Consider the following 24,135-nt stretch of genomic DNA (forward strand, 5'->3'; position numbering starts at 1 on the left):
ACTAGAGAAGTATAAACCAGAACGAGTCCGTCGATGCAGCTGCGTGGCCTTCCGGGGTTGCAGTCGCAGGACTATAATTCACCCTTTAATCTTAATAGATAGATGCATATATAAAGGGATAGATAGATAGATGGATGGATGAAAACAAAGATATAGGAATAGATAGATAGATAAAGAAGAGTATTGTCAATTTTTAAAAGCACTTAGCTCTTTCACAAACTTTTCCTCACAAGTCTTTTCCAGATCCTCTATAAATCACAAAAAAAAGCATCTCTCCTAAGAGATAAAGCAAAACGAGGTCTGGTGTTAAACTAACCATTCTCGTCTTTCCTGTGTGTCTCAGTTTACATTTTCATTACCTCAAGCGAAAACATTTTGGATTTGAAATGAAGCATAGTGCAATAAGCTGTAAGTGCTGCCAGCAGAGGGATGTGCCAAAAGACACTTTTGGAGTTTCAGGGGTAAACATTGTTGCAGCTAAATCCAATACAATGGAAGTTAATGGTAATTGATTCTTCAAACGAAAGCTGTTCTGTGGACAAACACAATCTGCCATTCTTATGAACCCACAGGATGTTTGACTGCTCTCAGTCTTTTTGTGTCAGTTTCATCCCGCAGTCACAACTGCAACACAACTGTTCCCATCTTGGGGACCACAAGGACAGAGGTGGATCCATTGTGTTGGGTGGGAATGACGTATTGAGCTTAAGCAACAAATGCAATTAAAAAATATTTGAGGACACATTCCTGAGTATTGCAGACACATTTTTACTCCAACCACTCAATGACGACATCCAGCCATGAAGTATGTGTACACGGAGTGTGAAGCATATAGAAGTGATTCCTGTTCCTTCTTGATTAGATAGAGACAGAGTTCTCCCAGTAGCATGTGTGGTATATTGAGAACTACTATATGGAAAAGAAGTCAATGTTATTTTCATTGTCTCTGGCCGCCATTTAAATGTGTTAGGACAGTGTCTAATTCCGTTTCATTGTTCCCCTCGATGTGAAAACATATGGCCTCACACACCCATGCATGCACACACGCCCAATGTTAAGATATGCTGCACGTGTAGTGATGCTGGACCTAGTGACCCTTCATTCATTCAGACGCGGGCTTGAATTCCCTTTTGCGAGAAAAGGGGTAATAAAGTCAAACTGAATGACAGGATTGTTTTTTCACATTCCATACAATAAAGTCAAAATATCGAGAATAAAATTGAGATTTCATGATCTGTCGAGCTATTAAGAATGTGCCCAATTTTTGGGGCATATGGGGTTAGGGTTCAATATGTGTTATAGATGGAAAATTGTTAATCAGAATCTGTCCATTCTCTTTTAGGACCCTAAACCTTCTGAAATGAACAAATTAACCATTCAATCCCAGGATGCAATGTTCCGGCAGCTTGTATAGTCGCCAGTCCCTCCTCTAGCTGGTTTTGATTGACCAGACGTGTTGACTTAATCTGAACATTTCAACTTCATTCACCAAAATTGTGTTTCTAGTTTATTATGAGCAACTTTATTCTCAAAAATCTTCCTCTGATTTAGTTCAACTTCATTCTCAACATTTCCAATAAATTCTTGAACATTTGATTTTACTGTTCAATAAAAAAAATATGCTAGGCTCTCCTACTTTAACATAAAATATACAGCAAGACCGTAATCATTTTATTTAGCACGATGGGGTTGAGAAACCCAGATGACAGACTCACAACAACTAAATTTTCTAACAGTGAAGCTGCAGGCGTGTCAGTAAGATGGAAACCTTCATCACAAAGCCCAGAGTGAAAACCTCCCATGACCCCCTCATGTTGTGTCATTGCTCTATTGATTACACAAGTCTTCGACCAGTGACCAAGCCAAGATTACAGATTGCGGGACGGCTGCGGCTGAGGCGTAGTGCGGTCCTCCTTCAACCAGAAGGTCGGCGGTTCAATCCTCAGTCTTCCCCACCTGCTCGCATGCCGAAGTGGCCTAGGGCAAATTACTGAACCCCTAAATGGCCCCTTGTAGGCGTTGAATTTCGCTTTGGATAAATCTCTCTGCCAAATGACATGTAATTACACCAGCACTGTCGTTATCACAATAGCTCCATTTGAGTGGAATGACGGCTGAAGCAATAATAAGCAAAAGTTTCAGTTGAGCAACCTTTGCCAGAACAGATAAGAGCAGATAATAGCCCACTGACAAATGCAGACAGAGAAATTCTTTCTGGTATCTAAGATTGCATTGATAAAACATTATGGATTGCTCTGTTCAGCTCGACAATATTAAATTATTTCTCACATTGACATTTGTGTGAAATGTTCATCGAGATCAGGAGGGAGAGATAAGCACTATTCTCTATACGTGAGCATCTCTGCAGTTTCATTTTTATTTTGTGATGATGCGCTACAGTACGATACGATACAGTGCGATATGATACAATAAAGTATGATACGATACAATAAGGTACAATACTAAATGATACAGTATGGTACAATACATCTGTATATGATACAATGTGATACCTTAGATGACTCATGATCTCGCTCTGCAGGTGACGAATGACATGTCTCTGTGTTTTATTACAATTATTTCTGGCGTGTGATGCTTCTACCATTGAGCTTTTATTAGGAAGCGCTCAGACAGGATTTATTTATAGTTTTCACAGAATAGTTTTTTATCTCAGTGAATATGTCTGTAAAACGCTGATACGTGAAGGATAGTTGTTTGATGCCGCCTTAATAGGTTGAAATAACTTGGCTCATGTACTGGTACCAGCGGTTACTCTAATCTCTTATCTCAAGCACTTACAGTTCTGGCTTGTAGTAATAAATGGTGAATAAATCATCCGCTACGCCGCTGCTAAGATTTAGTGTGCGCAGTAAATGGAAAATCTCACCGTGGCAGGGGAGAGGCCTTTTCCACAATTTACAATGTACTAACTAATACTTAACTGAAGTATTATCTTCACATACAATTTAGAGTATTTACATTTCGCTGCTCTTTTATATGACATCAATCACTGCAGGCCAACTTTTAGCAGGCTCCTCACACTTAACCTGTTGTCCCTGCCCAAGCTCGGTGCCAGGACCGATGCAAATGAGAGTTCAGATGGCATGCTAAAATAAAACCATTACATTAAAACTGCAATGTTTCTTGTTGGGAGTATCAGTCATTTTCCTGTGTGTGCAGACTGTTACATTGTCTGTACAGTTTTATTTTCAGGGTTGGTGTGGCCTGTTATGGTGGATTCCATGTAATATAATTAATCAATGTTTCAATATTAATTATTAATCAAATAAAAAGTTAAAACAACTAATTCCCAGATCATTTTCTACTCATTTCAATTTTGAGATGTGAAATGCAGTGTGTTATAAATCAACCATATAGATAAATAAAAACCAAACTCCTCCTTCAGCCCTAAATCTGACTGTCACATGACAAGGAATGTAAATAAACACAAACGCATCCAGCCCATTAACTACCATGGGACAGGTGGGGCTAATGGTTTGTCACTATCTCTATTGGGACATGCAGAGAGGCGCAACAGTATGAAGTCCGTCCTTATCAGCCGAGATTTTGCATTTTATTATTTTATTTACTTGTTTTCGGGCCAGCCAGTTGATGTTGTCCCGACGCATCCGGAGTGTCAGCTCGTCGTAAAGACACAATGAAGTTCAGTGTTATCTAGAGGATGAGAAACAGGTAAAGGCAACTCAAAGGAATTCTTTTATTTTGTGTTCCGCGCGGTGCCAACAGTAAAATTCCATCATTTGTTCCATCGGTTTGTGACGTAGTCGGTTTATTTAAACACGTGAGCTTTCATGATATATGGTTTCTCATTTCAGAAATCGATGGTGATCAACTTCAGGTCACAGTTTTCCCTGTTGGTAACCGCCGCTGCTCAGCATCGAGCCTCCGAACTCCCCCAAAACCCTAATGTGGTTAGTCAGCGGGGTCTCCTTGGTGATCTCACCACAGAGATGCGTGGAAAACATGATATGGTTCACGAAGCGGGAAGAAGTCTATGATGTCAGAGGTGTTGTCATGGCATCGCGGACCCCTGACTGGGCCTTTCAGAAATGTTTTTGTATTGGTTTTGTAGAGGTGGGGGACACAGGCAAGGGGCTTTACAATGCCAATAAATAGGCAAAGAGCCAGAAGTCACACGCAACAATTGAGGGGAACTGATCCCCTCTAATAAAAGACCCCGAATGGGTTCGCAAGTCTGCCAGTCTCAAGAGAACTCACTGAGTGGAAATCTAAATCTCTTCTGAGACGGACAGACAGAAGCATCCAACCGATCTCCAAAATTAACCAATCGAGTGAGTTCAGATCAGTCTGCTTCGTTTAAAGAGCTGAGGAATCGGTATTTCATCCAGCGATCCTCCCAAAGACTAATCAGTTACTGGTTCAAGTTATATGAACCCACCACACAGATAAGACTCTTTTAAGCTGTTGCAACTATTTAAACACGGAGGGAGCTTGAAAAAACGTATTTTGTGCACTGAAGAGGTTCTTGCACAGATAAAGACGATAAACGCCCAACCCAGGTGTTAGAATGAGTAACAATGTGTTTATTTCTCCACGCAGATGTTGCACCAAAACAGCAGAGCTCCCCAGTGGGCCCAGTACGAACCCACGTTATGAAGACCTGCCAGAAACCGGTGATCGATGGTGTGGATCGGCCGTACAAATAACTGCTCCTCAGCCACGAGACACTTGCAAAATAAGAGGATATCCCATCGTGGCTGCTGCAAAAAATAAACACTTTCACCTTATAACTCACTAATTACTCTCTCACTGGGGAAGTCAGATAAGCCAAAACCCATTAGAGCGGCATTAGAACTGCTAATGTTTCCTATCCTGAAAGAGCCACCCCAGACGTTACACCTTGGATATTTTATAAACAAATAAAAGGGACTCGGGAGGCGGCAGGGAAACGTCTGAGCTGACATGAGTCACCTGTCCCTGCAAACAACCCTCTGGACTCAAGGCTGTTTCGCTCACATCGAGAAGATCCGATTAGTCACAAAGACAAAAACAACAAAAAAAGATTTAAAAATAGCTCATTGAATGCAGCACGCTGAGAACCCTGCAGGAATTTGTTGGTGTTTATCTTTTTTCTGCTGATTGTTTTGTTTCAAACACCAACAATGGGGAATAATTAATGGATAATAGGCTAATCCCAGCCTCTTTATTTTGAGATGCTTCATTTTCGTTACATAACTGAACAAACTGAGGCTCAGCAGCTCGCTGAACCAGAGCATTTAGGCAGCTTTCGTCTCTTGACTGTGATTCTTTCGAGTTAATGCTACTGTCTCCTGGGGTTGAATGGAAGCCTTTGAAGGAAGCTGCTCACCGGTGATAATTTCAGTATGCAGGGGTGTGATGATCGGTGTGTATATGTGTGAGTGTGTGTGTGTGTGTGTGTGTGTGTCTGTGTGTTTATCTGGGTTTTTTCAGGACAATGCACAATGACGGTGGCGCACATGGCGAGGAATCTGAGCCCAGGCAGCATACCCCTCTGATTGGTCATTTGGCTCTTTTGTCTCTGTCCGCTTTCACACGCTTGTCCCTGAATTCCTCTTCTTGTCAGTTTCGGAGAAGGAACCTCTCTGTGTCTCGGGCGATCAAAACATCTGGTCAGGGAACACATTTATCAACCTCATCAGCTGCTGTGTGAATCTAAACAAAAACAATAAGCGGGAATCATTTTTGAAGACATGCAGGCGATGATGTGTAATGTGCCATATCTGTTTTTGCTGTGGGGATTTTTTCCTTTGGACACAAAATACCTTGTGATCAAACTGCAATTAGCTAAATTTGAGCAATTAGTAAAATGAGTTCCTGACTGTCACAGGCGGTTTTTGCGGGTCAACGGATATCTGTGTTTTTTCGGCGCTCCGCCACCTTTTAACCTCTCGGCCTGTTTGTTCAACCACCAGCCCACCGTGTCCCCGCAGACACCCTCAGCACGTTTACGCTTTGATTCCCGTTCTCCCTGCTTCGGAGCACTTTGAATCCCTTTGGGAGTGTGGCAGCAAAGCGAGATTGTCGATGAAATGACGACTATTACGTTTTAAATTGTTTTGGCCTTATGAGTACAACCAATGAAAAATAGCTTTAAGTAGATGCCCCTCCCTCCTCTCTGACTCACTTGCTTCCATTCACCCAGTTATTCGGCATTCGGTATTTAAACTAGCCTGTTCAACCTGCCAACATCCAGGTCATCTCATGTGTCAGTGTGTTTTCCTTCATGCTGCCCGGGCTGTGGACTCTTGTTCTTGCCACCATGTCATCATCAGATTTACCGGTAAAACTGGAATTGCTCTTGCCTGCCTCTGTGTCTCTGTCTGGGTCATGTTGTCCGGATCCCTCATAGTAACAGTTGATCTCTCCATCATTAAATTGATCTCTATTTGTTATTATTTCAGGGGGATATGGGGGGGGCTTAGAGTTATTCATCAATGTCTGTGGATTGCGGGAGGAAGTTGGAGGACCCATAGAAAGCCACGAAAAAGACATTTATTCCACGTTCTTCTTTTCTTATTTGCAGAGCCGCCGGCACTAGGACTTGAACCAGGACCCTTCGCGATTGCTACTCACAGCAAACAAAACTATTCTAAACAAACACACAACTTAAAAATGTCATTAACTGTTTTGTGTTGCAATTTTCCAATCCACCCTTGTTTTCCTTTGCTACAACATTTTTTCAGGATTTTTCAATGTTTTCTCTCCTTAATGAACTTTTTCTATATCAAAAAGACAGGAGCTAGATCTCCTCACATCCACCCAATGCTAAATGTTACATGCTGTCAAAATGTGTAGTGCTGAAGCAGGAGTCCCCGAAGTATACGCAGATCTACGCAACAATTTAGAGTTGGAATAGTTCCTCCTGAATACACACACATACCTTTGTGAGGGCGAAAAAAATGATTTGACCCGAGGCTAGAGAGGGTTTCCCTTTGCATGGATGGTTGTGCTGCATGCATGGTTGGATGATGGGGTAATAACAGCAACCTCTGCCTATGGTTCTTCTCACCTTTGAACTCAAATACCAAACAAACGTGTCATGTGATTATCAAGCCCACCATGACCTTTCCCCTACCCCTGACATTTGCCTCCTGCTCTTGATATAGCAGGGGGGCTCCATTAGGTGGAGATTTTTACAGGTTTGTTTCACCTCTTACATAAATCACGCACGCAAGTGTTTATACTTTTAAGTGTTTGTAAGCATTCTCCACATTCCTTTTAATAGTAGTTCCAGCTCCTCACAATTCAATCCGATGTGTCTTCCCCCTCGGAGGTTTGTTTTGGAGAAAGTCTGAGCAGAGGCAACACAGGAGTGGTTTCAAGATCTGATAAGATGCAGAGATATCAATAAAAAATGTAAACTGTGAAAAACTTGTGAATCGTTTACCGTAACCGAGGTGAAGACAGACCACTGCTGACGGCTATTGATGTTCATCTTCTGCCAGAATGCAGTGCCACAAAATCAAGAAGGTAACAAAAAGTACAATAGAGAATTTAATTTGTCTGTATTTGGTAGATCTTTGTTACAAAAGACTTCAAATTGAGAGTATGTCTAATAAAAAACAGGTTTATTTATACAGATGTGTAATCAGGCCTTTTAAAATAATATAAGGATTTAGTCGACAATACTTTACTATACTACATTATCCACTGAAAAGTGTCTTTTTTTCTATCTTTGTGTCCATACATTTTGATTTTTCACGGAGATAATCTGCTGAATCTAGCTCACATCTAACTGATGTGAGCTCTGTGATCTCTCCTTCACAGCCAGCGACAAAGGTGTTGCTTTTCAGACTCTGTTATTCCGTCCACACAAGTGAAAACATAGACAACCCTACTTAAACTTGCCAGCTATTTCAGCTTGTCTCTCAGAGTGTGTGTCCCTCGTGTGTCTCCCCTGGCCGCGCTGCTGCTGTCTTTTAAATCCAGGCAGAGCTCCTTTGGCAAACTCATCTCACCTGTGCCACTCGCCTCTCCCTGGTTCCCCTGGAGCTGCTCACCTCCACCATCTCAGAAATTGTGCAATACTCATTTTGTATCTGTGCAATTCCGTTAGATTTGATACATTCTGTTCACATTGTATATATTGTGTTCTTTTTCCTTTTGTTTACATTGACTGTTTACCTATTTATGACCTGTACTGATCATTCAGTCATTCTCCGTTGTAAATTTCCCTTAAATGGGACCAATAAAGGAGAATCTCATCTTATCTTATCTTATCTTATCTTTATCTCACCTTCAATGATCAGTGTCGGTAACTTGTCCCTGTTTGTCTTTTCTCTGTTTCCAAGGCAGAGTATATATTTGAATGATTTGCCAGATTAGTTGTTTTATTAACCAGCAAATTCATTTTTAACACTTATAAATCATTTATAATGTTAGTAGGTCAACACTCTGTTGTGAAGCTGTCAGATCTCAGACAGTGAGCTGCTCCTGAGAGGACAGAGCAGAGTTTATATGATTGAGTGCGTGTGTTGCCAGTCTTGACAGTTTACTCGATTTTCCAAAACCCTCAACTTATTTCTGAGTGGGCTGATTGTGGCGGCTACTCCTCATGCACCATGAGCATACCAGACTTTCACCACTCCTGCACACCCACACTTTATCATGCGTTTCCGCTATGATACAAACCCTTGACTCAGTCCTCAGGGCAGACCTGTCCTGGAACGTTCAGCTCCTGCTGCTCTTTCACTTCAGATCCAGAGAGTCAGAAATAGGTGTTTCACTTCAACACATCAGGAGCCGACCAGGAACTAAATCTGCACCGAACGATTATAGCTTGAGAACTGATCTGAGAAATGTTCCCCTGATTTCTCGCTCAACGTCCATGAATCCAGTTTGTGTCACTGCAAGTTAGAGATTAGACTTGTTGCATCAGTCCTCACTAGTTGGTTCCATTCTAACAACCTAGTTAGTTAGTTACTTAAGGTCTTAACCAGGGTGAACCTGGATAATCTGGTACCTTATTCTAACTTGCACTCTTTGATCTGGAGCAGGCTCTGGTCAGGGTTTAAATGATGACGTGCAGAAAAAAATATTTCAATCAAAGTCATCAATGTTACAAAAACAATATTACATTTCCTCATAGTGTTGCACCATAAAAACATCCACATATTAACTTTATTATCAAATCAATCAGACAAACTGAAACCCTTTGTGAAAACAGTGTGAGCAGTTTATAAACATTAACTACTTCAACAATATGTTTGTCTTAATAAAACATTAGGAGGCTACTGTTTGCATTGCAGTAATAAAAACGTGGCAACAGTCAGAGCTTGCAGTAATGATACTGTCTCAGAGCCTGACAACTTACAACAGCAGTAAATTATTCCTACAGTGTCACACTTGTTCGACAAATAAAATCTGTATTTCCTTTGAAGATAAAGATTTAATAGACAAAACACCTGATTAGTTTATGAACTTTGGTGAATTGTCACAGAACAAACTTCCCAGTGGCTCAGAAAATAATAAAATCAGCTTCATCCTCTCGAGATTAAACATGTTGACGTTTAGCACCAGCACTAATAACCTCATGTTACCTCTGCAGGGATAATCCTGCTGGAAATAACTTAATCGTTTTTTACACTTTTGCTGATAATACTCTAATATATTTACTTTATTAACCACTTTACTGTATCATCAACTTTATAATAATACATATAAACCCATGCACTTAACTTCTAATGAAGTGTATTTTGGTAGATGTCAAATATGTTTGAATGGAACTGTATATTGTGCAGGAGTGAGGAGGATATGCCATTATTCCTTCTGACATATGATCCTTATCTGCATCCTGTTCCTGAGCAGAAACACACACTCAAGGAACGCACACAAATAACTGAGCTCGAAATAATCCCAGGACTCTGAACAGGTTTCATTTCATTTTTCTATGGTCTAAGATACAACATATAATACAATTTAAAGTTTATTGAAGATAGAATAATAGAAAACATGCACAACAGGAAAAGAAAAAGGCATATGTTGAATTTTGGATGATGTGCAGTTAAAGGAAAGGACTTAATGGCGTCTGTTTAATGACAAAGAAATACGTCAGCATGCTCCGAACCTGTCAGAGAACAATATTGTGTTGAGCTAATTGATATTACAAGAAAAGGGAAGCTCAGTGATGACACAGTGCTGGCCTCATTAGATTCACGGAGCATAAGACGTATTTGAGCGTCAGTCATTGTAAATTAGAATTTCGCTCCATGTCAACAGCCCTGTCACCGGCAGGAATGTTCCAAATCTGAGCCCAATAAGCTCATAAAGCACAAACTGGCACAGTTAATTATTAAAAGTTCATAACATTTCTTTAAGGACGGAACACTTTGATAAATACGCGTTCCAATGACACAATAAAAAGTTAAATTTCTTTTGATTTTATTGTGTATGACTGCGATCAACACCAAAGGGAATCATGCTTCTGGCTATCTGTGTTTTATTTGAGTTGAATCAGACACTTGAGTTAAATAATAACCAGACTCTCGTGAGGAAAGATCACAGTGGTAACTTCCAGGACATGTTCGGCTGTTTGTTAGCACCCCCCCCCCCCCCGAGCCGCAGGCCAGGTGGAGCGGGCAGCTCACTTCTCAGAGTTGATGTTTTACTCCACTGCCAAATTTTCACTCACTAGAACATCTTAATAATTATTTTGCAAACATCCGTTCAGGTAATAAGTTATTGCTGCACTACAGGAAATGTCACTTTTTTTCTAAAACAAACTTTTTTTTGCACATTAAAGATTAACATTGCTTTTCAATTTTTCACATTCTACACATTTTATTACAGGTTTTCTAAAATGTTGCTATCTAGTTTACCTTCTTTTAAAGTTACGAATTTAATTAGATTACAATTCAAAAAACAGATTTGTACATTACATTTTTAAACATTTTTAACCCTTTGTGCCGAAGTGTTTCCCCCACGTGTGAGATGGCAGTTGGGTGGTCTTGTAAAACCTTTTCAGTGTAACGAAGGGTGAGACCTGAAATGATCACTTGGGAGTTGTATGGCTTCTTTCTGGCTCTCCTTTATGTGCTGTCGGCGATCCGTGTTATAATTAGGTTACCAAAGCAAAAGATTTTTTTTTTTGCTCCTAGTTGTTTTAATCTAAAGGAAAATTTTACAGCTAAACCACAAATTAGATCCAAAATGCTTGAAACATATTTTCCAACTGAAAACTTGATTAATAAAAGGTTATTGCAGTAATACTGAGTGGGAAATGTACCTTTGGTTACAGCTATTTTAGGACCCAGCTCTTTAACTAACAAAAGTCCAAAGACCAGAAAGTGGTGCACATGGAGTTAGTGGGAGAGGGGCCGGAGGACAGAGAGAGGAGGAGGAGGGAGGGTGAGGGAACAGAGGGAGGGAGGCAAGAGACCAGTCTTTTGGATTTCTCATTAATTCAGTGTGGCCCTCTCTTTCAGTTTTTTCAAAAGCCCGCCCACTGACCATTATCAGCCCAGGCCTTATATATGCAGCCGGTTGCTGTTGTTTGTGAGTACAAGACACTTTAGAGAGGACCAGCTCAAACCCACGGCCACACAACCAGCATCATGAGAGAGTTCAAGAGCAAAGACTTCTGGAGGGCCGTTCTGGCCGAGCTGGTCGGCATGACCCTTTTCATTTTCCTCAGCATCGCCTCGGCCATCGGGAACAAGAACAACGCCAGCCCGGACCAGGAGGTGAAGGTGTCCCTGGCCTTTGGACTGGCCATCGCCACGCTGGCCCAGAGTTTAGGCCACATCAGCGGAGCCCACCTGAATCCTGCGGTCACTCTCGGGATGCTCGCCAGCTGCCAGATCAGCGTGTTCAAGGCTGTCATGTACATTGTGGCCCAGTTGCTGGGCTCGTCCCTGGCCTGTGGCATCGTGTACGGATCACGTCCGGACGACAACGATGCACTGGGGCTCAACACTGTGAGTAAAAGCTTTCATGATGTTGCTGTTGACAGAACATGTGATCACCTGTGGAGCTCTGAATCATCACTGCTCAGAAATGTGACCTGTTTTTGGCTGAGGTTGAAACTTTTGTCAGCGCTTTAATTAACACAATTGCTTTGTGTTGTCCTTTGTACATTCTGTCATTGCTTCTTATTGGGTAGTGATGACACAACACACAGTACCACACTGCAGCTTAGAAGAATTTGCAAGAAAAAAAATGCAGTGTCAACAGAGTGACATTTCTCCTTTTTGGTAAATTTGATGCGTTGCACACTAAATCCCAGAGATGCTTTAGTTTTGTGTAAAGTTATATAAGTCATCTTCTTACCGAAAAGCAAAATTCTGTTGACAAATGATATCCTCCCTCTGTGGTTAAACTGCTCCACCCCCCACACACACTCACTTACGCACACACACACACAAGGTGCACGAGAGCTAATTTAGACTGAATAACAGCGTTGCACAAATGCTAAGTTAATGAGCTGTCTGGTCCATCTCTGCCAAATAGTCTGTCAGACGTCCGGGGCAATGCCAGTGGCCGCTGCAAGTGGGAAGCTGCTGTGGTGGGACAGGATCAATCCAAACTGACACGCTCTGACAGACCCTTGTTGTTTTTGGATTCCTCTCTTGACTCTCGCAGCTCAACGGCGTTTCTCCCAGCCAAGGCGTGGGCATCGAGCTGCTGGCAACCTTCCAGCTGGTGCTGTGTGTCATTGCAGTCACTGATAAAAGGCGGCGTGATGTCACCGGCTCTGCACCCTTGGCCATTGGCCTCTCGGTCTGCCTGGGACACTTGGCAGCTGTAAGTTTCACCTCACGTCCACCGCGACTGGACATGTGTATTATTCATCCAGGTTCAGCTCGAGCCGTGTAAGCCGGCAGCAGACATGATAGTGCTCTGTGTGGTTGGAGATAACGCCCCCCCCCGCCTCGAGCCTGCCAGTCTCGATCACAACACCAGAGCGGTTCACTGGACATATCCGCTCATGTCATCTCTTTGTTGTTAATTACAGATCAGCTACACAGGCTGCGGAATCAATCCCGCTCGCTCCTTTGGTCCGGCTTTGATCCTGAACAATTTTGATGACCACTGGGTAAGTCATAGAGGAGAGCACACACACACGCATTTGATACATGCCTCACATTTTTCTGTACGGCACATCAGACCATGTCAAGCTTAAGTAACACCAAAAATTCCATAACAGACCAATGACCCCTTTACCGTCTGCCCCAAGTTAATCAGTTATAGTATTTCTATTGTTGTTTCAGCTGAGGTATTGAAAAAAGTAAAACTTTCAAAATGACCTGGAGAGGAAATTCCTTGATAAGAACGGCTTGTCCATGACTTTGGCCAATATCGACCCGGAGATTGATCCCCTGCTTTCTCAATGCAGGTTTACTGGGTGGGGCCGATGTGCGGCGGCGTCGCAGCAGCTCTCATCTACGACTTCCTGCTCTCCCCCAAATATGACGACTTCCCCGAGCGCATCAAGGTGCTGGTCAGCGGCCCGGTGGGCGACTACGACGTGAATGGAGGCAACGAAACCTCCACCGTGGAGATGACGTCCAAGTAGCGCCGCGCCACCGCCCCGTGCCGCTGCACATGTCCATACTCCTGTAAAAAGCTCTTGAATTTAGTGTAGGAAGCCGGTGTTGTTGTGCTCTGTTTGTTTGAAATACCAATGAGGGTTGTGTTGACGGGTCAGTTGGCGTCTCATTGTCCTTCACTCCATTGTTTGACCCAGCACACAATTTGTATTCAAACTGATGATCAAACTTACGAGTCGAGGTGGTGAACGTCTTGACGGAGCAGTGTGTTGAATCTATTTCCCATATCAGTATTCTATGTTGAGACAAGTTTTTTTTTTTTTTTTTTGTATACTTATTTCTATTCTCTTGTATCACTTTTTGTTTCTGATGGATGATGTATTGTGTGTGCACTGTTGAAATGTCTCTCACTTTTTTAAGTAAATAAAACACTTGCTGTTTCTTATTGGTGCTCTTACATCAAAGATAAAGAGATATTGGTATCAGTCACTATAGACCAGATGTTTTTTCCCCTCTTTGCAAACTAAAAACTTAATATGATATATAGGATCTATATACAGACATCAGCAATACTAGTTAGGTTGTAGTTTGTTAAAAGAAGCAAAATCTAATTGATAATGTACAGATTCATTCAAGGTCAGACAAACATGTCAGAGCTTCAAGGCAAAGTGAAAAACATGCTAATGTCCCCACCACCCACCATGTTCAGCTCTTTGTGCTTTGAGTGTGCACCCTGCTGCTTCCAAGTTCAAGGCCCAAGGTCAACAACAAACTAGTAATGGCCCCACGTTCACTGAATGTAAACTGGTTTAATAAAACTTAAATTGTAAAAATAGGCACCAAGTAAAGTTTAATAAAGAAACCGCCGGACGAAACTGAACAATTCACAGCCTACATTAGTTGATATTGTGCTTTGATTTGATTCAAATTACCACAACAGATGTGCAGGTCGTGGAATAACTACGACCCTCTTGTTTCTGACATACCGGTGAAGTCAACCTGTGATCTCGAGGTCTGAGGCCCCTGAGAGGTCATCATCTGGAAAGCTAGCCTCGGGTTTATCTGATAAAAGTGAAAAGAGGTCTCCTGAAGAGCTGGGGCCAAACCGTCTGACATATTGATAATAATAATAATAACAATTTTCATTTGAAGATCCGCAATTTGTATTTTGTTTATTTTAATTTTATGTATAAGACCTAATTTTTATTTTGGGGATGAATGCATTAATCTATCCATCTAAATCTGTGTTTAGATTGAAGTGAATCACAGGAGTTTGGCCCTTTAAAACATAGACCTGCATGTTAAGTTAATAAACATAAATATTGAATGTGTTTGTCATATGTTTCATCTATAATCTAAACTCTTTTGTGAATAAACCTACAATTTATAGCTTGGAAATTACTGGTTTGGGCATAATTAATATTCATCTTGACAGACTGCCTCTCTTATCAAACTGCACTTACATAAACTTTAATTCTAGTGTGCATCTGCTACTAAATACGGTTTAATGGGAAATATGAGCTTATATTCTGGTCCTGGGTGCAGTAAAGCGTCCAGTGCCAGGTTGCCAGGTTGGCGAGTGTGTCCTTATTCCAGCAGCCAAGAAACTGTTCATGCACAAGAATTCTCTGACTCACAATCTCTCTCGCTCTCTCTCTCTCTCTTCTCCTCCCTCACTCCCCTGCGGATTAACATGGTAGGCTCGAGGCATCGTGCCATCGGAGGAAGACAGAAAAAGACTGAACCGTTTCCGGGCTTCAACCCTGCAGCCTTTTTTCTCATCCTTTGATGAAGAGTGCTGGTATTAAGCCTCCATCATGTTCCACCGCACAGGAGCAGAGTGTTCTCACCCGTGAACTTTAGGATCTGCTGCACAAAGGGGAGACGGCTCAGAAAGAGCGGCGGCAACATTTTAAAAGGAGGCCACGTCCCCCACATGCAGGGTACAGACAGGAGATGGCTTATGAGAGAGACACCACGTCCTATCACGTTGTTTTGGAGGACGAGGAGTCCTATTTGCAAATATACATCTTTGTTATGACATTAGGGCAAAAGGGATGATGGAAGTATCCTTTTAAGTCTTCAGAGGGAAGTTGTTTTGGATTCATCAAAAGCAGAAAGCCCAAGGTCATTTGGCCTTTTACATGCTGATACTTCAACAGGTATATTGGAATCACTGGATCACCACAGCAGAATCCCAGCAAAAACGTCCCCGGAGTGACTGGTACAGACTTGGGATCGGAAAGTTTCTACCTGGTCATCGTCTCTAAGATCAAATAGATGCCAGCATAATAACTTCCCAGGATTGTAAAGCCTGATTGTAAAGTGTTGTAACCCACTGCACGTGGGTTTTAGTATCGGGTAAATCTTCAGGCTTGTGAATGTGTTTACCAAACTGGACACCAGGGACCACACATCAACCTGGATCTCCACAGAATGACATATTTAACAACCTGTTTTTGATACTGTCACATTATAACAGGATTGTTTTATTATGTATGTTTTAAATTCCTAATAATTTTTTCCAATTTTTATGGTCTTTTCTAACTTTTTACTGTTAATTCCAAGTTTTTTTGTGTTTATTTTAAACTTTATAGTCTTAATTCATGTGTTTAACCAATTCTTCCAACCTGATTTCTTTCATATACCCCAGCTTGTTATCAATCTATTCTCCCTCTCACTTGTTTTGACTTGTTCTTGATCCACCTTCCATGTGGTGTAAAACTGAAAATCTCCCCAAATCTGCAGGGTGAGAACAGATACACTTGTTTTCCAAGAAGAGAGGAGCAACGGTTTTCTATGACTCTCGGTATCATGAGGTATTTCAAAGTTTGAGTTGGCTCTCGGCCTGTTTTTCAAGATAGCAGCAGCTGTTTTCAAAGAATTTCATGTCCTTATTTCATGGTGCTTTAAATGGTTTTGCCTCCGCTTCTCCTCCCTGTCTTACGCCTGTTAGATCCCAACATATTTCATATTATTAGAAAATATAGAACCTGTGTGAATCAGCTCTGGTCTTACAAATAAAAGTAGAGTATTTATAGCTGCTGTGTTTGCCACCATTCAGACAATCTGGGATGTTTTTCTGGGGTCATGCTTTCTGTCTTTCCCCGTGATACGATTTCGTGTTTTCACTCTTCTCCAGCTTCTGGAAGGGAACAACCTTTGAAGCTGTGAGTACCATTTCACTGGGCTTAACAGAGCAGCAAACGTATTGATTATATACTTGACTTGCTTCCATTTCTGCGTGAATAAACGCTCGGGGATCTTCCTATAATTTGTCTTGAGTTGAGTTAAAGCCCAATTCTCTCACGACAGGCCACCTGCATCACCGTGTTATTTGTGTCTCTGCAGGAAGACGAGATTTGGGGGATGAGTCCTGACTGTGTTGTATTTTCATGTGAAAGACAGGAGGTGTGGGGGGGGGGGCATCATGGGTGAACAGAGGCCACTCATGTGAGGAGGTGGTCTTACTGAACAAGGGGAACGGGTGGGCGGGGGGGGGGCTATCTATAAGACTTTCCTCAACCAGAATCAAAAGCCTTTTCTTTATCTCTGACTAATCTTCTGGTCTGAAATAAGTCCACCTGCCTGATGAGATGTGGCGATCTGGCAGTTTCAGCAACTATTGCTGTGTTTCCAACACTTCTTCAATGGTTTTCATTAGATCGTATGTCATAAAAAAAAAGTATTATTCATCTCCTTAAATAACTATGTGAAACCAAAATAACCTGATCAAATGTAAACATTCTAACAGAGATACAAAGCTTGGTTTAGACCATCGTCCAGACTATCAAGTGTCAAAACGCCTCTTAGTTGAAGAACTTTCTTTTCATGCAACTTCTGGACAACATTTTAGTTTTATTTGGAAATTGCCTGTTTTTAAGTATCTGTGAATTTCGTAATAATTCCTTATTGCTCAATAAAACGAATCCTCTGGCTGCTGAGAGCCAGTCGACCTGGAGCTGAGGCTGACGAATGATGTCGTCAATAGAGGATTAGAGAATCTGATATGCATGTGTCAATTAAAAAGAAAAAGTGATTTTCTATTTCGACAAATGAATGTTGCCCTGTACTGGTGAGTTGTAAGGTCAACGGAGCGGCTCCTGCTCGCAGGGCTAGAAACCCTAGTGACCTTTGTCCTTCCTGTCGGTTCTCTGCATCATTACTCTTCCTCCATCCTGCTCTCCAGAAATAACCAATCCTGTCCTCACAGCTACACTGTCATCTCTGTCTTGTAAATGGTTTCTACACTCCTACAATACTGCAGTGTGACTTTTAGATAGATGACAGAAAAAGCACTGAATTAAATGAATCAGGGAATATCTGGCAAAAAGGTCCAAAAAGTTAAAAGGAGAAATGCAGATGTGTTTAATATGAAGTGAACCTTTGACAAGTCTCTTTTCTCTATTTCTTACAAGAAGAGAAGAAGCGCCGGGGCCCTTTAACCCGTCAGCTCTGTCACAGAGAAAAGACCCGTTTCCATTTGGTGAATTCAAAAAGTCCCACTTCCTTCCTACAGTGGCAGATGACTGATGTTCAGTTCAATGCAGCCGACCCTGTGTGACACATGCTCAGAAAGGGATAAGTAGAGGGAAAGTTAAGGAAACCGTTTACAAAGACTTTGGCTAAAAGCTGCAGGGCCGTGAGTGTCCTTCACACATCTGACGGACGTACTTCACACGCCCAGCAGCTTTTCTGCCTTGATTATTTTACCAAAAAACCCGGGTGTATATTTTCAAGCTCATGTTAGAGCAATAATATAAAACATAAATGTATAATTGTGAAAAAGTAGAATACATTATATTCCATTTATAACTAGAATGGTAACAGCTCCTTTAGGAAACTATTCTTCTTTTGGATTTACAGCACATCAACCTTTTTCATCAAGATCCATGAATTGTTCTCTGAGAAACTACAGAAATTGTTGGAAATGACCTCTCATCAATGAGTTCTTCAAACAGGTTTGGTGGAACCAGTGGTTTTTGTGTGCTCCTACTAACCATCAGATGCAGATGAAAATATAACCTCCTCTGCATCAGAGGCCTTTTTAGGGTTCAGAGTCCAGGGAACTTTCTGGAGCTGGGAATGGAACCTGCTGTTTGGATCCACTGAGCTGCAGCCACCCTGCTGCAGCCACCCTCCTGTTAAAGGTTCAGTCTGTAGAATTTAGTGACATCTAGTGGTGAATATCGCTCAGCTCACCCTCCCTTTCCAAACGTGAAAGAGAACCTGTGACAGTCTTCAGTTGAAAACTCAAAAGGTGTTTAGTTTGTCCAGTCTGGGCTACTGTAAAAAAACATGGTGGCCTCCGTAGAGGAGACCTGCTCCAGATTAAATATAAAGTATTTAAATACAAAGGGCCGACTTGAGGGTAAAGAAAACAATGATTTTGCACAATTTAGATGATCGCACACTAGTGAAAACAGCACTAGGATTACTTTATATTCAATTTCTGCCAATAGATCCTGTTCACCTTCATTTTAAACACTGAACCTTAACCTGCTCTGTTTTTTTTTCATTTCTAAAAGCACACTTCCATCATTTAACACATTTCAATGGGACATGTTTTTCTAAACTATTGAGTTAACTTTTCATCTGACACAAACCAGCAGTTTGTCGTGGTCTCCCATGTGAGTGAATGAGAGCATCAGCACCAGGGTTTCCTGTTGCAGCAGAGAAGCAGAGGAGGTGGCATGGTGGAGGTGGTGTGGTGGAGGTCCTGCTCGTGCAGCCAAACTGAATTTTAGACAGACTCTCCCAAATCAATCGGCTGGCTAGCATGAGCTTATGTGAGTGGCCATGTCGGACATTACAAAATCATCATGGTATATACTGTAATAAGGAGATCTTTGATCATCGGCTTAATTTTCAGGTGCAACTAGAACTTTAGTAATCAAGGTTGAGTTTCACACATCTGATCACCAATCACACAGTAAGATTACAGTTTTTCTCAATTGCTTTGGCTCATTTCACGAAACAGAAATGACATTCTCAGAGCTCTAGGTGCAAATTGGCAAAATAGCCCATATGGTTCAGCACAACTACATGATCACCTTCAAAAGGTCATATCTCACTATACCAAATTTTAGTTTTGATGTGCTTATTGTTTGACAGTATATAGTGCTGTACACCTTTTCTGTTACTGTAAGCATGATGTATGGCAATTACTGTAACAATTTCCATTCCACTATTTGTATGAGAAAAGGATTTAGTTTTGACTGATGAGTTGTCTGTTTTGGGAGAGATATGACCTTTTGCAGGTGTGCTATGGAGTTTTGCTGAACCATCTATGTTGTTTTGAGAGATGAGCCACAGCAATCGAGAAGGAAATTTTCATTTTGGGGGCACTGACTATTTATATGAGAAAATGATTTGGTTTGGAAACTTGAGTTAACTGTTTTGGGTGAGATATGCCCTTTTGAAGGTGATCTATGTTGTTGATCTGAACCATATGGGATATTTTGCCAATTGCACTTAGAGCTCTGAGAATGTCATTTCTGTTTCGTGAAATGATCCAAAGCAATGGAGAAAAACTGTAAGACTTGGGTGTTCTGGAGGGCCGTCCTTGCCGAGTCTCTGTGATTGATCATCTAGGTCTTTATCAGCCCCTTGTCTGTGATAGGGGACAGGAATAATCTGTCCCTTGACCAGGAGCTGAAAGTGGCGTTTGCCTTAGGCCTGGCCATTGCCGCCCTAGCACAGTGTATAGGTCACATTAGCGGTGCCCACCTGAATCCTGCCGTCACCCTGGGCTTTCTGGTCAGCAGTCAGTTGAGTGTCCTCAGGGCCTTTTTCTATGTGATAGCTCAGGTTCTGGGAGCGGTGGCCCGCAGTGCTATTTTGTACGGTATCGGGCCTGGAACCGCAGATTTCCTCTGTGTTAACAAGGTGAGGAGGAACCTTGTGTGCTAGCAATTTCCCTGTGTAATGCTCCTGTGACATTTGGTGCTCTACTCGAGTGGCGTTCGGGGAATTGCCTGCAGCCTAACCTAGATTGTCTGTGAAAGCCAGACACTCACTGTCTGAAGGTTTCTCTTATCTCAAAGACTTCCTCATTTGCAAACTGCCAGTGACGGGTTGCTCATTTGGAATGTCAGATTTTAATTATCAATGATTTGTAGCTGTCATGCAACAAAAGCAAAGGCTTCTGTAAGGAGGGTTTTAAATCCTCATCAGTACATTGCATTTTGTTTTATCTTGCAGGATTAGATTCAGATTCGATTCAACTTTATTGTCATTGCACAGTACAAGTACTTTTTACAACAAAATGCAGTTTATCATCTAACCAGAAGTGCAAAAAAGGCAGTAAAGTGCAGAGTATTGTGGGTATTTAAAGTGGAATGTAAATAAATAGATATGTACACTAAGAAATATATATGGAATAGTAAAGTATTAACAGGTATTGTACATATAAGAACTACGAGCAAGATAAATATATATGAATATACTATAGGTGGGATAAGACAGTAGTAAAAAAAGTAACAGTGTAGTGCAAATGTTCAAATGTTCAAATGTTCAGTGGTTGGAGGAGGGTGTGTGTCAGTCCAAGCCGGGGTGGAGGGGGGAAGTATAGTCACTGATTAGCACCAGTTTAAAGATTTTAAGTCATTTTAATAATTGGTTTGCACCTCTGGCCATCGGACTCTCCGTAGGGCTGGGACACTTCACCGGGGTGAGTGCACGAAAACATTTCCCCTTCCTTGTTCATTTGTCAGATGGGTTTCTCAGTCTTTCTGTGGCCCGACACAATGGATGTGCGACGGATGAACTGACGCTAAATAAGGCTTGTGTGTAATCTGCTGATGAACAGCCAGGGGAGGCCAGCAGTGTTTTCCCCTGATAGGGGTTTACAGGTCCGCTACACAGGATGCAGTATGATTCCAGCTCGATCCTTTGGGCCGGCGGTTATAATGCAGTCTTTTGATGATCATTGGGTACGTGTTGGGAAGCTTTAAATCAGAAAGTGGTTTTTGTTTTCACCAGTTATTGAAACGGGTCTTGCTTGTCCTGCTCTTCCTCCTCCCAGGTATTTTGCTGGTGTGGTGGCAGCTCTTCTGTACAATCATCTCTGACCCCCAGAGACAAGGCCTCCAGTGAGAACACAAGAGACCTGTCCAGCATCAGCTCCTCAGCGGACACGGACACTCATGAGCCGCTCCTGGACAACATTGAGGATGTGATATGGTCCAAGAGGCCAGCTGAAGTGTGAAGTGGACTTTTAGCTGTGCGTTGCTTATCTTTGTCACATAAAAATCAATTTCTGTCCAGTTTCAAGTGCATCTTTTTCCTGGTTCATCTTTTCTCTCCTCCCCCTCTGCACAAACCCCTTCACTATAAATACTGAAGTAGGTGACATGTTGGGGTTTTTTTTCACAGCAGACGCGTTAGGAGCAGACATGAGGGAACTGAAAAGCTTGGTGTTCTGGCGGGCCGTGGCTGCAGAGTTTCTCGGTATGTTGCTGTTCCTGTTCGTCGGATTGTCTGCCATCATCGGGAAGAGCGAGGGCGCCATTAAGGGGGAGACGCTCGCTCAGGAGCTGAAGGTCTCTCTGGCCTTCGCTCTGGCCATCGCCACTCTGGTTCAGAGTTTGGGGCACGTCAGTGGAGCTCACCTGAACCCTGCCGTCACGCTGGGCCTGCTGGGCAGCTGCCAGATCAGCATCCTCAGGTGTGTGTTCTACATCCTGGCACAGATGCTCGGGGCAGTTACAGCGAGCGCTATAGTGAATGGATACAAACATAAAGGTTCTCTCGGGGTAAATCAGGTAAACGCCTTTCTCTCATTTGACGGAACGGCAGAGTTTTATGTAAACCAATCATTTCATTCAGATTTGGTCCTAACTTTTTGCCTTCAGCTGTAGTTAACTGTCTTTTTCAGCTAAACAATGTGACTGCAGGACAAGGCTTTCTCATCGAGTTCCTCGCCACCCTTCAGCTGGTGCTGTGTGTGATCGCTGTGACTGATAAGCGACAAGCGAGTCATGTCAAGGGCTTTGCACCGCTGGCCATCGGGCTGTCCGTGGGGCTCGGTCACTTTGCAGCTGTAAGAGGTCACACTCTTGTATCTCTGTTAAATCTGTTGAATTGTTTTTGTTGCAGCAATTTTGACCCAGTGCTGATTAATCATAAAATAACAAATTTCAAGAAACTTTTTAAGCAGAGGGTTCATGAGAATCACAATTTTGAGAGTTTTCTAGAAAACCATTTTCAATGTTGAAAACTAAATATCCCTTTCAGCCTAAATATTATTGAGGACACTATTTTCCTGTGTTTAAAAACTGTTGGTAATGATTCAAGACTTCTTATATTTTTCTCCCTCATTATATAATTCCTCTGTGTGAGTGCATGCAGCTGATGTGCCAGCAGTTCAGCAAGCGAGTACAACAAATCACAATTTCAACGGCAGCTACACAAGTGTCATAAAGTTAAATGCGAATTAGCAGTTTCAGCTTTGATAAAAGTCTGGCAGCTGCTCTCCTGGCAAAAGATGAAGAGCTGCACTGAGTGACTGAGGAGCTGACTGGTGCCAAAACTCAATTCAACAAAGGTCACAACTGTATTTCTGTATTTATTTCTCCTGTCAGTTACTTTTTGGACTAATGTTATCTACAGATAAGTTTCACTGGATGTGGCATCAACCCTGCTCGCTCCTTTGGCCCGGCTGTAATCCTAGGTGACATGAAGAACCACTGGGTAATGTCAGAAAACACTTGAGAAGCATTTTGTGGTTCTCCTTTTTTTTTTTTTTACCACAGTTTATTCTGTCAAACGACAAATGTAACTTCCATCATTCTAGATTTACTGGCTGGGCCCGATGTGCGGAGGCATGGCCGCATCTCTTATCTACGATTTCCTCCTGTACCCACGAACACCTAACTTGAGGACTCGCAGTTCCGTCTTCCTTCATGGTCCGCAAGAGGAAAACCGAGCAGCTGAAGTAACCGAGGAGGACAACGGCAGCCCGGGGCCGAGTCAGTGGCCGAAACAATGAACAGCATGAAACATTATTCCTTATCTGGCTGTCGGCACATTAATAAACAACTAAGATGCTTTTAATGTTACAGCTGGTTTCCTTTTTAACTGTGCAGTGTGTATTGACTTATCCGTGCATTTCACATAATAAAGCTCCATCCTTTTCTTCCAATGTCTTTGTTTTCTTATTAAACTAGGTCAGATCAAAGTTAACACATCCTTTTTTTATTTGCACAAATACCAGAATCTATTAGAACTGAATGACCTTGACATGGGTTTCTTTACAGGGTATTACCTGAGTCCATTATCATTCTATTCAAGGTGTTTGGCACCGGTCCCAAACCTCTCGACTGTAAAACAACGCGAGGATGTGGATCATCTAATTACACGAGATTCTTTATAAGAAAATGCATGATTAGACAAGATGAGGCCATCGTGGAGATTTCCTGTTTGGCTGTGTCACAAGAATGTCCCTCCAAACTACGCACACGGCCCGTCTCACATCCCGTTTAATGGCTTATGAGCATTTGATGGTCCCCCCCCCCCCTAACCCAGGGCTAATCATTGAATAACCATCAGATGACTTCAAACCCGGCACATTTCCCAACAGAGAGGCTGCAGGTCCGAGGGCAATCCAGCCAAGGTTGTGAAA

General features: G+C 42.1%; 2 protein-coding genes and 1 long non-coding RNA gene across 4 annotated transcripts; all 3 read left to right on the top strand.

The window, feature by feature from the left end:
* Positions 1-11,461: 11,461 nt before the first annotated feature.
* LOC133968367 (aquaporin-1-like) lies at positions 11,462-13,952 on the top strand. The gene is made up of 4 exons (XM_062404362.1): positions 11,462-11,939; positions 12,604-12,765; positions 12,977-13,057; positions 13,358-13,952. Exons 1-4 carry the CDS (start codon positions 11,577-11,579, stop codon positions 13,535-13,537), a joined length of 786 nt encoding a protein of 261 aa, XP_062260346.1. The 5' UTR covers positions 11,462-11,576; the 3' UTR covers positions 13,538-13,952.
* A 7,131-nt stretch (positions 13,953-21,083) lies between these two features.
* Positions 21,084-21,549, top strand: LOC133968905 (uncharacterized). The gene is made up of 3 exons (XR_009924150.1): positions 21,084-21,183; positions 21,322-21,445; positions 21,538-21,549. It is a non-coding gene; the product is annotated as an uncharacterized LOC133968905 (long non-coding RNA).
* Positions 21,550-21,592: 43 nt separating this feature from the next.
* Positions 21,593-23,655, top strand: LOC133968904 (aquaporin-1-like). 2 transcript variants are annotated; one of them, XM_062405156.1, is made up of 5 exons: positions 21,593-21,735; positions 21,888-22,276; positions 22,390-22,554; positions 23,124-23,204; positions 23,308-23,655. In XM_062405156.1, the coding sequence occupies exons 2-5, from the start codon at positions 21,908-21,910 to the stop codon at positions 23,500-23,502; spliced, it is 810 nt and encodes a 269-aa protein (XP_062261140.1). In that variant the 5' UTR covers positions 21,593-21,735; positions 21,888-21,907; the 3' UTR covers positions 23,503-23,655. The 2 variants fall into 2 exon arrangements, with proteins under 2 accessions (XP_062261140.1, XP_062261141.1); XM_062405157.1 differs by having other exon boundaries at positions 21,602-21,735; positions 21,891-22,276.
* Positions 23,656-24,135: the final 480 nt, after the last annotated feature.

Source organism: Platichthys flesus, chromosome 14 (assembly GCF_949316205.1).
Source record: "Platichthys flesus chromosome 14, fPlaFle2.1, whole genome shotgun sequence".
NCBI lineage: Eukaryota > Metazoa > Chordata > Actinopteri > Pleuronectiformes > Pleuronectidae > Platichthys > Platichthys flesus.